The sequence below is a fragment of the Lissotriton vulgaris genome, chromosome 5 (assembly GCF_964263255.1).
Source record: "Lissotriton vulgaris chromosome 5, aLisVul1.2, whole genome shotgun sequence".
NCBI classification, from domain to species: domain Eukaryota; kingdom Metazoa; phylum Chordata; class Amphibia; order Caudata; family Salamandridae; genus Lissotriton; species Lissotriton vulgaris.
The window spans coordinates 1277230478-1277245235 of record NC_141693.1 but is presented as its reverse complement, the minus strand read 5'-3'; the positions used below and the strand labels follow the sequence as shown (position 1 = coordinate 1277245235).

The 14758-nt window shown below is 45.7% G+C and overlaps 1 protein-coding gene across 1 annotated transcript in view; it reads right to left on the bottom strand.

Moving 5' to 3' along the window:
* LOC147712454 (receptor-type tyrosine-protein phosphatase V-like) overlaps positions 1 to 14758 on the bottom strand; it is a 558680-nt gene that overhangs the window by 41825 nt on the left and 502097 nt on the right. Inside the window, exons 44-45 of the mRNA XM_086923127.1 lie at positions 6269 to 6426; positions 5775 to 5910 (exon numbers count right to left, since the gene is read on the bottom strand). Coding sequence (XP_086779253.1) covers positions 5775 to 5910; positions 6269 to 6426 — 294 coding nt within the window. The remainder of the gene's footprint in view (positions 1 to 5774; positions 5911 to 6268; positions 6427 to 14758) is intronic.

Genomic DNA, 14758 nt, shown 5'->3' with positions numbered 1-14758 from the left:
AAACAATGACCGGAGTGTGGGGGGGGGGGGGTGTTTTTGTTCCCCTTGCAGGAAGACCACATAGGGTGAGTCCAGGAACTTCTTTAACTTTTAAAGAGCCAGTCCATCCACATGTAAATGCAAGGAGAGACCTCGAGAAGGCAAACCTTTGTTTCCCCAGTCAGACTGGTTTCAACCTCAGTGGGGGGGGGGTTGGGAGTAGCTGCCCCCGAACCAGTTTTGAGTGTCCACAAAGGAGGTGGGTACCAGTGTTCCTGGGCAGACCCCTGGGAGGGCACTCAGGTTCTGCACAAGGGAAAAAGATCTCCTATCTTGGATTTTAGGAGTAAGGGGATTGTAAGTAGAATTGTTTGTGATAGGGCAAACATGAACTTCTAAAAAAAGGAGGGTGTCCCCTGTAAACCGTTCCCCATTGGTTAGGAAGGAGTCACCCTCACCCACAAGCCAGTGCCAACCATCAATATGGTACCCCAAAGCACCCTCCTCAGAACACTTTCTGGGCATGTAGAAGATCAGAAGAGGACTGAACCCCGCTTACTGTAACCTGACAGAAGCTCTGAAACACTGGACATAGACCCTCCTGTACCCAGGAAGAGGAAATGGACCACAGCTCCTGTGTGGTTAAAGAGACACAACAAGCTGAAGAACTTTTTCCTGGATGACCATTTGCCCAGTTACGAGTGGGTCTGCACTTGACCCTTCGCAAGGCTTTTGCTGAATCAAGCCCTGAATTCCTAAAATAAAAGCTCTCTGAAATCTGGAAGCCTTTGGTAAAGAGCTAAGGAAAAAGGGTCCTACCACTGCAAAAACTTTATGGACTTCGAAAAATTCTGACTTCCAGTCACTATAGAATTAGGACCAACCCTGTTGGAAATGGGGGTCTATAGTTGGCGGAGGTTTGCACCTTGTCCAAGTAGGGGCTCTTATTCAAATCAGGATAAAGGAGTCACACAGCTAAGATAACCCTTGCTCGCCCCCTTGGTAGCATGGCACAAGCAGCCCAGCTTATCTCAGAGGCAATGTGCAAAGCATTTGTACAAAACATACACAGTAACACATTGAAAACACTACAAATGGCACCACACCAGTTTATAAAAATAACCAATATTTATCTGAATAAAACAAGACCAAAATGGCAGAAATACAACATACACAAGTAAAGATGTCACTGTTAAATGTTCCAAACAAAGTTAAGTTAATAGAAATCTATGGATGTGTCACTTTCAACACAAAGTACCTGGGATGCATCAAAATCAAAAACTAAATCAGGTGCAGGGGAGGTGAGGCACCGGAGAAGCAAAGCAATGTGTTGGTTCCTTACTGCCATGGGAGGTGATGAGCAGGGGAGGCGATGCATTGGTTCCTTACTGTGAGGGGAGATGATGCATTAGTTCCTTGCTGTGAAAGGAGGTGAAGCGTCAATATCCGAACACGTGGCCTCAGTGCCTTACTGCGGGGAAAAGTCAATGAAGAACTTGGCGCCCAGGTACGATGCGTCAAAAATCCAGATGCGCTGTGTCCATGCAGTGGCAGAACAGGCGCTGCGTCGATTTCACAGCTGGGAAGCAGGTGATGTGTTGATCGCCACGGACGTCAGTGATGCAGTGCTCGGGACTCAGGTTGCAGTGATCTTTCAGCCACACAGCAGGCGCCATATCGATTCTTAAGCCGCACAGTGGAGAAGTGTTGGTTTTTCAACCACACAGCATTGGAAAAACAGGTGCTGCGAGTCGATGCATGGATTCTCTTGGCACGTAGCAGCCAAGCCACCTACAAAGGCCCAGGAACTGAATTTGGCACCCCTTGCCAGGTCAGAACTTCCAGAGAGGAATGCAAGAAGTGGCCATCTGGATGACCAACAGCTGCCTAAAACTCAACGCGGAGGAGACAGAAGTCCTCGTCCTGGGAACCACCCCTTCAGCATGGAACAACACCTGATGGCTCACCACTCTCGGAATCCCACCTATCCCCTCAGACCATGCCAAGAACCTCATCATTGTACTTGATTCATCACTCACTATGAACCGACAAGTCAACACCATCACCCTCAGCATCCTCCGAAAGACCTTCAAATGACCCCCCCCCCCCTGAATCAAGGAAAACAGTCACCCACTCATCACCAGCAGACTCGACTATGGCAACACACTCTACGACGGCATCAACAAATCCATACTCAGGGGAATGTATGGGGGAGGAGGGAGGATGTGGTGGGGATGTTGTGTTAACCTATTGTTAAGACCCCACGGTAATACCGAATACAAATACAGACGAGTGGTTGAGATGTGTTACACACTGTAGTTAGAACACCTGTATAGTTGATGACTCCTCGTTTACGAACCAACATGACAAAGTGGGCTGTTGTGGTTATAGAGGGGGAAAAAATAGAAAATACCAGCTGATGTACTGCAGAAGATATTTTCATTCTGTTACTGTTTTGATGATACAGCTGTGAATAAAGACATTTAAAAAAAAATCCATACTCCGCAAACTGTAAACAATACAGAACACCAAGGCCAGACTCGTCCTCGGCATATCCCGGCATGAACACATCAACCAACACCTGCGGGGACTCCACTGGCTGGCTGTGGAGAAGAGAGTCACCTTCAAAATCCTCACTCACGCTTACAAATGCCTGCACAACAACGGACCCAAATACCTCAAGCACAGAATAAACTTCCACATTCCCAAAAGAAACCTGCGATCATCCAACCTCACACTGGCAGAAACCACGCGTATCCACAGAGCCAGATCAGGCGGAAGATCGTTCTCCCCCATCGCAGCCTAGACCTGGAATGAGCTACCGGCAGACATAAGACGCGCCCCCTCCCTGACCTCCTTCTGGAATACCCTCAAGACCTGGGTCTTCGGCTGAATGGAGCAGCATACACCCCGCCCCCAGCACCTTGAGACACTCACGGTTGAGTAGCATGCTTACAATTCCCTGATTGATTGATTGAGAACTTTCAGCAGAAGATTTCAGGAGCTGCAGTTCAGGTTTTTGATGAACCTGAGACTTCTTAACAAGAGGCAAGCACACACAACCCCCTTGGAGTCCATTGGAAGAAGGGTTATAGAAAGCAATGACCAGTGTTTCACTGCCCAAGACAGAAGCAACAAGCAGCAGTCCAGCACAACAAAACAACCAGCAGAGTGTCAGTCCATCCTACAGCATTCCGATGATCTTTGCAGCATTTCATCTTGTCCAGAAGTTTTCTGAAGTTATGGTGTCATAGCTCCAGTACTTATACCAGTTTCTGCCTTTGAAGTGGGCAAACTTCAAAGACAAGTCTCTGTAGTGCATAAGGCCCTGCCTTTCCCTGACCTGCCTCAAGACACACTACAGGGAGGTGGATACAGCTTTGTGTGAGGACAGACACAGCCCTATTCAGATGTCAGTGATAACTCCTCCCACCAATCTAGCTCAGGAAGGCTCATCAGCCTGGTGATGGGCCATCAGGATATGCAGGGCACACTTCAGCTCTCTGTGTGTGACTATCTCAAGTGAATTCACAGACAGCCTAACTGCCAAACAAACCCAGACATGGATTCCACAGACAGGCAAAGGCACAGAATGATAAACCAAGAAAATGACTACTTTCTAAAAGTAGCATTTTCAAACAAAAAAATAAAAATAAAAACGTCACTAAAATATGAATTTTTAAATTAAGAGCTCAGAGACCAAAACTCGATCTGTTCTCAATTAGAAATTACACTTTTAAGATGTTATAAGGAAGCTCAAAAGATAATCTGTGGGAGAAATAGTCCTTGCAATAGTGAAAAACAAAATTAGCAGTATTTCACTATCACAGCATGTAAAACACACCAGTACATGTCCTACCTTTCACATACACTGCACCTCGCTCATAGGGCTACCTTGGGCCTACCTTAAGGGTGCCTTACAAGTACTAAAAGGGAAGGTATCAAGTGATTTAATTTGCCACGTCGACATGGACGTTTAAAACTGTCCACACAGACACTGCAGTGGCATGTATGAAATCTGTTTGCAGGGCTACTCGTGTGGGTGGCACAGTAAGTGCTGCAGGCCCACTAGTAGCATTTGGTTTACAGGCCCTGGGCACAACTGGTGCACTTTACTAGGGACTTACTAGTGAATCAAATATGACAATAACGGATAAACTTATTACAGATACATTTTACACAGGGAGCACTTGCACTTTAGCACTGGTCAGCAGAGGAAAAGTGTCCAGAGTTTTAAAACCATCAAAAACGAAATACAGCACACAGACAAAAACATGAGATCAGAAGCAAAAAAGACAAGGACACACACGCCAAGGATGCCAGGTCTAAAAAATCCACAAAGCTGATCCGGTGAAGACACAACCTCACCAGGCTGAAGAAAGAGGTTCATCCTACTTAGAGCTTTACCACAGCAGCACATTAGTTTCAGTAGGACCTCAACAACAAGGTATCCAGCCCTGTAGAGTGGTTTTCATACACAATCTGCTACCTTGCCTAAATGAGAAATCTGAGCTATATTTCAGTGACTAAGTCCTAAGGTAGAGATCTAGACTAGGTGAAGATGCTGAAAGTATCAGTCTAATGAGAGTATGACTTGAGCTTGGAATTTGACTTTTATTGCTCTGAGCTTATCCTGATAAAATCTCAGGCTTAGTGGGCCCTTGCTCAATGCCTTTCCAAATTCAGTTAGATCTTCTTGGATCCAGGCTGTTGCCTTGCCATGCTGAGAGATTCAGACTTCCATTTTGCTGACTAAGCCTGCAGGTAAAATCCTTTGCTGACATCCTGCTTCGTGTAGGTGACCTCCAAATTCATTATGTCTGGCCTCAATGCGAGCTTAGGGCCTGGTCTACCTCAAACAAAGTTTATTATTGGCTGTTAATGCTTTTTGGCGCTACTTTCACATAAAACTTTAAAAAATGGACATCTGAGGTCCCATTATTGGAATTTCATCATGTTGGTGTAATTTGTTCATTAAAATCTACTCAATTGTTTTAATTGAGTTTGGGAATTTTATGGTTTGCTGTTTTGACTGGCCTACTGTTTTGGTTCTAGATAACTACTTTACATAATAACCTATGGTAAGCCTGTCTGCTCTGTGCCACTGCTACTAGGGGATTGGGTTCATATTACTTTAGTGACTTGTGGGGTTCACCCTGCTACGATAGTTATTATTCCTTGAAGTGGGCAACAACTTACCTCAAATAATAATCCACTTTCTTACAACCTCTGTGCAGTGTCCATGTCATGTTTTTTTTTTTTCAAATTAGAAAGTATTGGTGTGTATGATTTAAAGTTTAGTACTGCACAGGTCTGAGCAAATGCACACATAGGATCTATAATACATCTGAAACAAACTTAAAGATTTCTTTATGTAGACAGCTCTGTTCGGTTTCTTGAGATAGTGGATGGGTATTGGAATCTAATCTTTGCGATAGATTAATACATTTTTCAAGAAGAAATATAGACCCAGGTGGAATACAGATCTGGCCAAAGGCAATGTATTAGACACAAACATGTGAGTAGAGCTGATAGACACTAATTCTGTAACACTGTTGAGCACATTTAGAAAAGATTCTATATTACCAGAATAGAGCATGGTGAGGATCACGTGCCCTAATTTTGTAAGCAGTGCTCAGTCATGCTTTCTGTCTGACACCCCAATCCCTTATTTAATTGACAACTTTCACAAGCAGTCACAACAGAGTCTGTTGGGATCACACTCTTAAGCAAAGTCCTCTGCAAGTGCCCAAGACATACCCCCTCACATTCATGCAAAGCCCCCCAACCCTTACCAGTGTGGGAGTCATGAAGCAGCAGCTCTTGGCGATCCTTAGGGTGACACCATATACATCCACACTCTTTTCAGTCTTTGCCTGGTGCAGCAGATAGTCCAGAGCCAGGACAATGCCCATCTGGCCCACTCCAGCACTAGAACAAAAAACAGGCGTATTAATTCATTTGTTTTTTTTATTTAAATTATTTATTCAGTGTTTTATATAGTGCTGACATGACCGGGTTAGGGTATCAGAGCGCTTCACATTTAGATAGCCTTAAACTTTCAACAGTAGGTTTGAAACAACATTTAAACAAATGTAACAAGCGTAGATCAATTTGAAAGAGAGACATTTGGTTAGAGTACCTTATGGGTCTTGGTCCCAGTTACATGTGAGGTTACGGGCAGTTTGAAGTGGGGTGGATGGGCAGTACCGGCAGTTTGTCCCCCATAATCCCCCAAAAATTATTGTATCTAGAAGCATATGTAAATAACAATTCGATGGAGCCTCACCTGCAGTGAATCAGCAAGGGAGCTGATCTCTTCCTGCCCGGTGCACTCTGCCGGAGCGCAACTAGGAACTTGATGATGGATTCACCATTCGGCTCATCCTCGTCATTCCACAGTGGGAAATGGAAGCGGTGGATCAGTCTCTCCTTTGTCTTCTTCTCCTGGCGGACACAAAATTGGAAGAAAGTATAAATGTTTCCCAATTCATTTGTGACAAATATACAGAGGCCAGGGAGGGCTTTCTTCAGAAAGTGAGATTCACCTATCACGTTCCTACTTTGTATAGAGCATTACTGAGCTTTGGATGAAAACAAACTGATTTCACGTAACCACTTTTTCCGCCATCAAAGAATACCATTGTCTGAAAAACTGGCAGACGTTTTCTCATAGTGGTAACAGTGGAGATGGTTGAATAATGTGCACAACAGCAGATCCATAGTCAAGAATCAGGAGAACACTGAGCCACTGGAGATAGAGGAGTCCTCTTCTACCACCCCAAGACCTCTCTGACGCAGGGAACCCAGGTTAACACTACAGCAGTGGTAAAACAAATCTGATACTGATGAGCAGTGCTGAAATGCATATGGCCCCACATCTGCAGCAGTGGTCAATCATGTTTTGTTTTACCGCATGACACTAAAGAAAATATTTCCATATCTATGTGTTCTGCAACGGGTCATGATCTGTGAATTGCAGGAGTTCTATTATGGTTGGACTGCACCAACAGTCTACACCACGGATGTCCAAAGTAGGTCCAGAAGTGCCAATCCAGGTCATGTGTAGGAATATTTACATATAACAGATTTATATATAAGAAATTTCATCGACTCATTTACATGGTCAGTTGTTACCCTGAAACACTGACACATAACCACCCTTCGTGGACCGATGTTGGATTCCCTTGCCCACAGCAAGGCATTCTCCCAGTGTGGATGCCAGTGAAGGTTAAGGTCACTCGTCTAAGACAGAGGGCAATGTATTGCACCTCAACCATTTCCACACATTCAAAATAGTTCAATATGCCCCTGTTTATCCATCATATGTCTCGAGGCAAATTGCCCTGAAAATGGAGAAAGAGCACTTATATCACACAATAATTATCACCTATCACATCCAAACCCAATCCAGTTTAAAACAGAAGGACAATTTGAAGTCAACATAACAGGTGAAAAAAAAAAACACCCACTAATCAAAGCACAATCTGTGGGAATTTTTTTAACTTTCTGAGAAGGAGATGCTTTCCTTCAAAGTTGTGGAACATCAGCTGTTTGTTAAACAGTTTGCCTCCCAGGTGCCATTTATCTGACTGATGAGGGTTCAAATCGAGACATCATCCCTGATACAATCAGGAGCAACAAGAGGACGAGATAGCTCTCTGCACTGTGTGTCATTCCCTCTACCCCCAAGCCCTGACAACTCTCTTCACCGCTGAGACAGTCGACCGGATTGACCATGACACATAAACACACCATGACTGCTCATTTTTGGTGTGGAAAAAAAAGCAAATGGAACTTTTCATCCAGTACTGAACATAAAGGCATGAAACAAATGGGTCTGTCTCAAACAATTTTGAATGCTCACGCTACAGGCCCTTATCACTCCGATCAAAGAAGGCGACTATTTGGTGAACCTGGATTTAGAGGACACCTATTTTCATGTCCCTATACACCCTGACAGCCAACCCTATTTAATGTTTACAATGGAAGGGCAGGATTTTCAATTCCAAGCATCATTTGTGATTGTGATCATCTCCAAGAACCTTCCCTAAGTGTTAGTTCCAGTATTTGAGATTCTGCAATTTAGGGGATTTTCTTTCTTCAACTAACTCAATGACTAGAACATCTGTGCTTCCTCTCTCTTTAAGGCTCAAGAGGCTGTGATTATGATAGCAGACATTCACTACCTAGGCTTCAAATAGAACACCCTCAAATCTCTGTTGACGACTGTCCAAGTCAGACAGTTCATAGGAGGAGTATTAAATGCACAGACAGGTTCAGTATTCCTCTCTGGGGACAGGTCTGAGCCACAACAGAGGCTTTGAGTGCTCTCACCCATCAGCATTGGTGAAGAGTTAGTTGAGGAACCAGGGGCTGTTGGCCTCAAGGACAGCAGTGGTCCCGTGGTCTCATTTCCACCCGACGCCCCTGGCGAATCACCCTTTGAATATTTGGGATTCAGCTTTGAGACATTACAAGGCAGAACGTCTAGAGGCTTTGGAGAGAGCTCAAAATCCAAGTTTCACACTCCCAACTTGTAGAAGGGGGATTTCCTTTCAGATTCACCCTTCCACTTCAGTTGACTACAGGTGCAAGTTTGTGGGCATGGGGTGCCACCTTAGAGGACTGGGAATGCAAGGCACAAGGAGAGAATTGGCTGCAGTTCAGAAAACAGTTCAGTTTTTTTCAGCCTCGGTGGAAGGGGAAGAGTCTGATTTTTGGTAGAGACAATCATGTTGCATGCTGTTATCTGAATCAGCAAGGAGGGAACCAAGAATTCCCAGTTAAAATGACTAGCAACTCCAGTTTGTTTATGGACAGAAAGTCACCAATTATCCCACAGAGCTGTTTACATTCAAGGAGCACTGAATTTTCATGAAGACAGCCTGAGTCACAATCTGCCTTCTTCAGTTATATTCCACCTAGCGATTCCACGGTTTCAAAATATATGTAACCTATTTGGGAATCCTTGGATAGATAGGTTTGCATCTCAACAGAACACAATGCTTCCAATTTTTGTACAGAGATCAATTGTCCATGGCTTGTAGATTGGATGCTTTCTTGATTCCTTTCGCCACAAGGTCATCTCTACACTTTCAGTCCCAACTCCTTTCCTCCCAAGGGTGCTGCAGAAGACTCGGGGGTAGAGATTATCAGTGACATCCTTTCAGAAGAGATGCCCATGGTTCTCCGTTTTGATGAGCCAGTACGAGGGCACATTCTTTAGATTGCCGATAAGTCCATCTCCCCATCAATTTCGGGAGTTGCATCTAAGTCAGTTATGACATCTGAGGCAAATGGCTTAGAGACTGAAACTCAGATTAGGTTAATATGCCAGGTTGCAAAAGAGATCCAACTTTCTAGAAAAGATTCTACTTGGGCCGCTTACAAAAAACATTGGAGCTCATTCTCAAAATGGTGGTCCACTAAATCCTTAAATTCTGCCTCAGTGGATCGTTACCAAATTTTGGAATTTCTAAGTGAGGGGTTTCTTAAAAATTACACTCCCTCAACTCTAGCACTTTAAGTGAGCAGCCACAAGCATTTAGGGGGCTGGAGAGATCTGACCCCTCTTGTGTGCAAATTACTAAAGAGTGTTTGAGTATGGAAAACCACTTTCTTCATCAAGGATCTCATTTTGAGATTTGCCAACTGTCTTAGGAGAGCTAAAGGGTGAAGAATTTGAGCATTTAGAAACTATACAGATGATAAGGTTAACAGCAAAAACTGCCTTCTTGTTGGCAGTTCCATCAACCAGAACAATGGGGGAATTAGGCGTGTGGTACCCCTAATTTAAGATTCTACCAGACAGGACCGCAGCCCACATTCAATACCATGAATTCAATACTATGAATGTCATCTTCAGCAGGAAATAAAACTTACAATACTTCAAGGGGATGAGATACAGCAAGATTTGTCCTCCATTGATGTTGGGAGAACTATTTGACTTTTTTTGCAACATATAAATGAATCTAGAGTCTCAAAATCTTCTTTATTTTGATCTGAAACATTAATAGGGTAAATAAAATGGCCTTGTTCAGTCGGATTAGGTGGATTCAGCAGACAATGTTGCAGTCTTATAAGTCAATTGGGGAAACTGCCTCATACTAGATCCAAGGATTAGATACCAGATCTGTCTCGGCTTCATGGGCAGAGGAGTGCCCATGCATGAAATATATACAGCAGCTACATCAGCATACAACCTTACATTTCAGTTGTGGAAACTACAGCTTGGATGCATTGGATGAAACTTCTAATAATTTTCGTTCAAATTTTGTCAAGGCAGCAATGAAGTAACTTGCTGATAATATACCTTGATATGCATCAACAGTCTGTGCAGAACTAATTTAGTTTTGGGGTCCTGTGAACTCCTCATTTGATTATGAACTGGGCCAAATGGGACCGATGAGTGGGTAATGACACCATTACTAACTAGTAAACCTTACTCCGAATCAGATCCCCCTTGTCTCAGACTGGGCGCCTCCCTCCAAGTGAGCATTTCTTCAGCACCTCCTTTTTAGTTCTCGCTGAGTTAATGTACATGCGTTCTCAGCAAGACTTATGTAAGGGGCATTCAAAATTGCTCTGAAGCAGGTGGATTGCCTACAGGGCATGTGTGCAGGTGTGTGCACATTGAACACAATTTGGCAGCCTGTGAGCCTCTCTCCGCACTCACACTTCAATGGAATCCGCTCCCCCGCCCCGCCACACAATGCAGAGAGCCTGTTGTTTACAGACAACACCCCAGCTGCTTTTGATCCGGAATCCACTCCCCTGCCCTCCTCCACGCAATGCCAGAGCTTGTTGTCCAGCAGATCATTGCAAGGCTTTATCAAATACTGTCGTTGGTGAGATAAGTAACTCCCTTTATTACATTACCCTTCGCTGCTGGCGTTATCCTTTCAATCCACTTTTTGCTGCTGTACTGTCCCTCACATTTTAGCAAATTAAGGCGTTATGTGGGGCTGTTAGGGCATAACGATGGTAGGTGGTATTGCAGGTTATTTCACCCTTCACCTCCTCTCAACCCATTGTAACCTCCTTCAGCGCCGTGTACCCCTTCACACACTCGCACATAGCTGACCATCTCTGCGTGCTCTCTTCAGCGAGGCCAGGTATTGGATGGGTGTACATCAGCTGTGTGATGTGACTACAGGCCAGATAATGTCCCCCAAGTGACTTGTGTTCCAACTATCTTTCTGCAGCTTGCGCCTGTTAAGTCCCCCCATGCACCCAAATGTGCTGCATTATACTGCATAATTTGGCCTTTTTTTTTTTTATACCCAACCCTGCTGCATACTATAGCCCAAGCCATCGTTGCTGCTTATTTATCTCATGCAACTAACAACAATTGACAAAGCCAATAGACCCGACTTATTGTCAGTATGCTGTTCCTTGTTATATCATATATCTGGATGCAATGACAGAAACAGCCAAAATACAAGTGGGGCAGCACACTAAGCTAAGCACAATTTTTTTTTGCAAGTTATTTAAGCCACTCCCTTTATTACATTACCCTTCGCTGCTGGCATTATCCTTTCAATCCACTTTTTGCTGCTGTACTGTCCCTCACATTTTAGCAAATTAAGGCGTTATGTGGGGCTGTTAGGGCAGGACGATGGTAGGTGGTATTGCAAGTTATTTCACCCTTCACCCCTTCTCAACTCATTGTAACCTCCTTCAGCGCTTTGCGCCCCTTCACATAGCTGAGCAATGCTGCGTGCTCTCTTCAGAGAGGCCAGGTTTTGGATGGGCGTGTCTCCTGTTAAGGGGCGTCATTCATTCCAGTTAAATGTAAATGTAAATGTACAGGAATTTATATAGCGCAAATCACCGAGCAGTTTCTAAGCGCTTGCTTAGGTTACCCGTCCTGGTATTCCCCGGTGAGATAACTCCTGCAGGGTATCCGCAAGGTGAAAGCCAGGCATCCCGCCGCGAGGGGCCGTTGTGGAGATTAAGCAAGCTATTGCCCAGAGTCGCAGAGTGTGAACCCGTGAATCGAGTAGGCACCGGAGCGAGAATTGTCGAGTCCATGGACATTTTAGGACTCAAGACCCCGCCGAGCCGGGAATTGAACCCTGGTCCCGGGCTGACCTCTGCTTCCAGGTCTGCCTCCTCTAACCAGTGAGCCACACTTCTTCTACCTTACACAAGATCACATTCATTTTTATTGTCTTGGGAATATTAGCTTATTTGTCTAGAACTATAGGATGTCGAGTGACTCCGTGACTCAAACCCGATTCCCAGTTCTAAAGTCAGCAGGTCTGGCCATTACACCGCATCCTGGGGTAAGGGCAGAGGGGCAGGCAATGCTACATGGAGGCTCAGCTTGTCATGGGCTCGAGGTGCCAACAGGACCTCGGGCTGAGCCAGAGCCAGGCATCTCTCCCTCCCCTCCAGTATTCAGGGAGCTGCGCCGAGCCTGCCAGGACCTCTGTACAAGCCTCTGCTCTGCTGATGTGGACGGTATTAAACGAAGAGTGTACTGTAAGGTGATGCCACGAGTCCTCGCTTTCTTCCTGATGGATCTGCGCACATGGCGTCTCTTCTCCTTCTCCGTACATCTATCTCCCGTAGCGCCTTACTCTGCACACAGCTGCTTTCTCCTAGCGCTGCATGCTTCTAGCTCACTAAAGCTTCATTAAAGCTTGACGATGAGTTCAAGTGCAGTGGAAGACCTTTTACAATAGTTGACTAGTTATCTTTCATTTGTTTATTGGTGCATTTGGATGTTAAACAGGTACTGCTAATAAAATCTTTGCCCAGATGGTGTTACTGTGCGTAAAAAACCCAAAATAGTTAAGTAATATAACAAAATGTGTTGCATTATGCCGCATAATTTGCCTTTTCTTGCCATATAATTTAGTGGCATACTTTGGTCCATCACTGCCACATAATCCCAGTGGTCCTAGATATAATGTTCTAGTTAGACCACTATTTCTATGTCAAGAGAGTTTAAAAGCTCAGAAATAGGCATGTGCATACTTTTGTAATCGTCTAGCGTAGGGGCGGCATGTCAGGGTCTCGCACATGACTTTTTTTGTATCTATTTTCTCACATTTCGGTAGTTTTTGTAAATACAGTTGGGTAATTTAGGTGGCTCCTCGACATGTCACAGCAGTTTCTTTTGACGTCTCACCCTTCTCAAGAGGCTAACTCTCGGGTCTCACCGGAGGGTCACTTTATTATCTCACGTGAAGGTCATTTGAGGATATGTGAGGGTCAATTTAAGAGCCAACATGAAGGTTATTTTATTAAATGCTTTAGATTTCACAGGAGTGTCTCCATCAGCTGCCGACTAATCAATGTACTGGTACACTGCTTCTTCCCAGTGGCGATAGATGCAAAGCGGAAGTGTGCCTGGGATTTATTGAGGCTTAACAGCAGTGCAAGGTATAACTCAGACCGACCGTAAAGGGAGAGCAGGGAGTCTTGAACCACATGCTTCAGAATAGGAGCATAAACTGTGTGCTCCTCAGAGCTGACAACATTACACTTATCTGTACCCTCACCCGCCCCACACACACACACACACACAACCAGACACACACACACACACAACCACAAACACCACCACACACACAACCACAACACACAACACACAACACACACACACAACCACACACACAACCACACACACACAACCACACACACACAACCACACCTACAACCACACCTACAACCACACCTACAACCACACACACACACAACCACACACACACACACACACACACAACCACACACACACACAACCACACACACACACAACCACACACACACACAACCACACACAGAACCATCGTTCACCAAGTACAACAGACACCATCAGTCATCCGTGCACGCTTTCACCGGGCACAAACACCACCTGCCATCAGTTCACGCTTTCACAGGACACACTACCAGATGTCAGTGCACGTTTTCACCAGGTACACACACACCACCAGCCGTCAGTGCATGCTTTCACCAGGCACACACACACCACCAGCCGTCAGTGCACGCTTTCTCCAGGCACACACACACACACCACCAGCCGTCAGTGCATGCTTTCACCAGGCACACACACACCACCAGCCGTCAGTGCACGCTTTCACAAGGCACATGCTTTCACCAGGCACACACACACAACCAGCCATCAGTGCACGCATTCATCAGACACACACCACCAGCCATATGTGCACGCTTTCACCAGGCACACACACCACCAGCCATCAGTGCACGATTTCACCAAGCACACACACACACCAAGAGCCATCAGTGCACGCATTCATCAGACACACACCACCAGCAGTCAGGGCACGCTTTTACTAGGTGCACACACACCATCAGCCGTCAGTGCACGCTTCCACCAGGCACACACACCACCAGCCGGCAGTGCCCACTTCCACCAGGCACACACACTACCAGCTGTTGGACCCGGCCTCGTGACGTGGTTCCCCCCGCGACTCAGCTCCCTGTTAGCCAGCTCCCTACCTAGAAACCCCTAGCTGCCCTGCCCATGTCTGACCCAACGCCCATGGACAGCATCAGCCTGTCCCCGGCCACCCTTCCAGCCCGCGTACCCCAAACCCGCAAGGCCCCATAGGCCCATCGGCAGCCATTTTCCCTTCCTGAGATCCCTGATGCTGTGGGCCTAGCATGACCCCAGCCCCAGCGCAGCATAGGCTCCAGACGCGCCAGCCCCGTTGGGAGGGTGAGGGCTACCCTAGAGAGAGTGAGAGTTTCGATGGCACCTCCGGCCTCCCCTGAGAGACTGGTTTCGATCACACCTCTGGCCTCC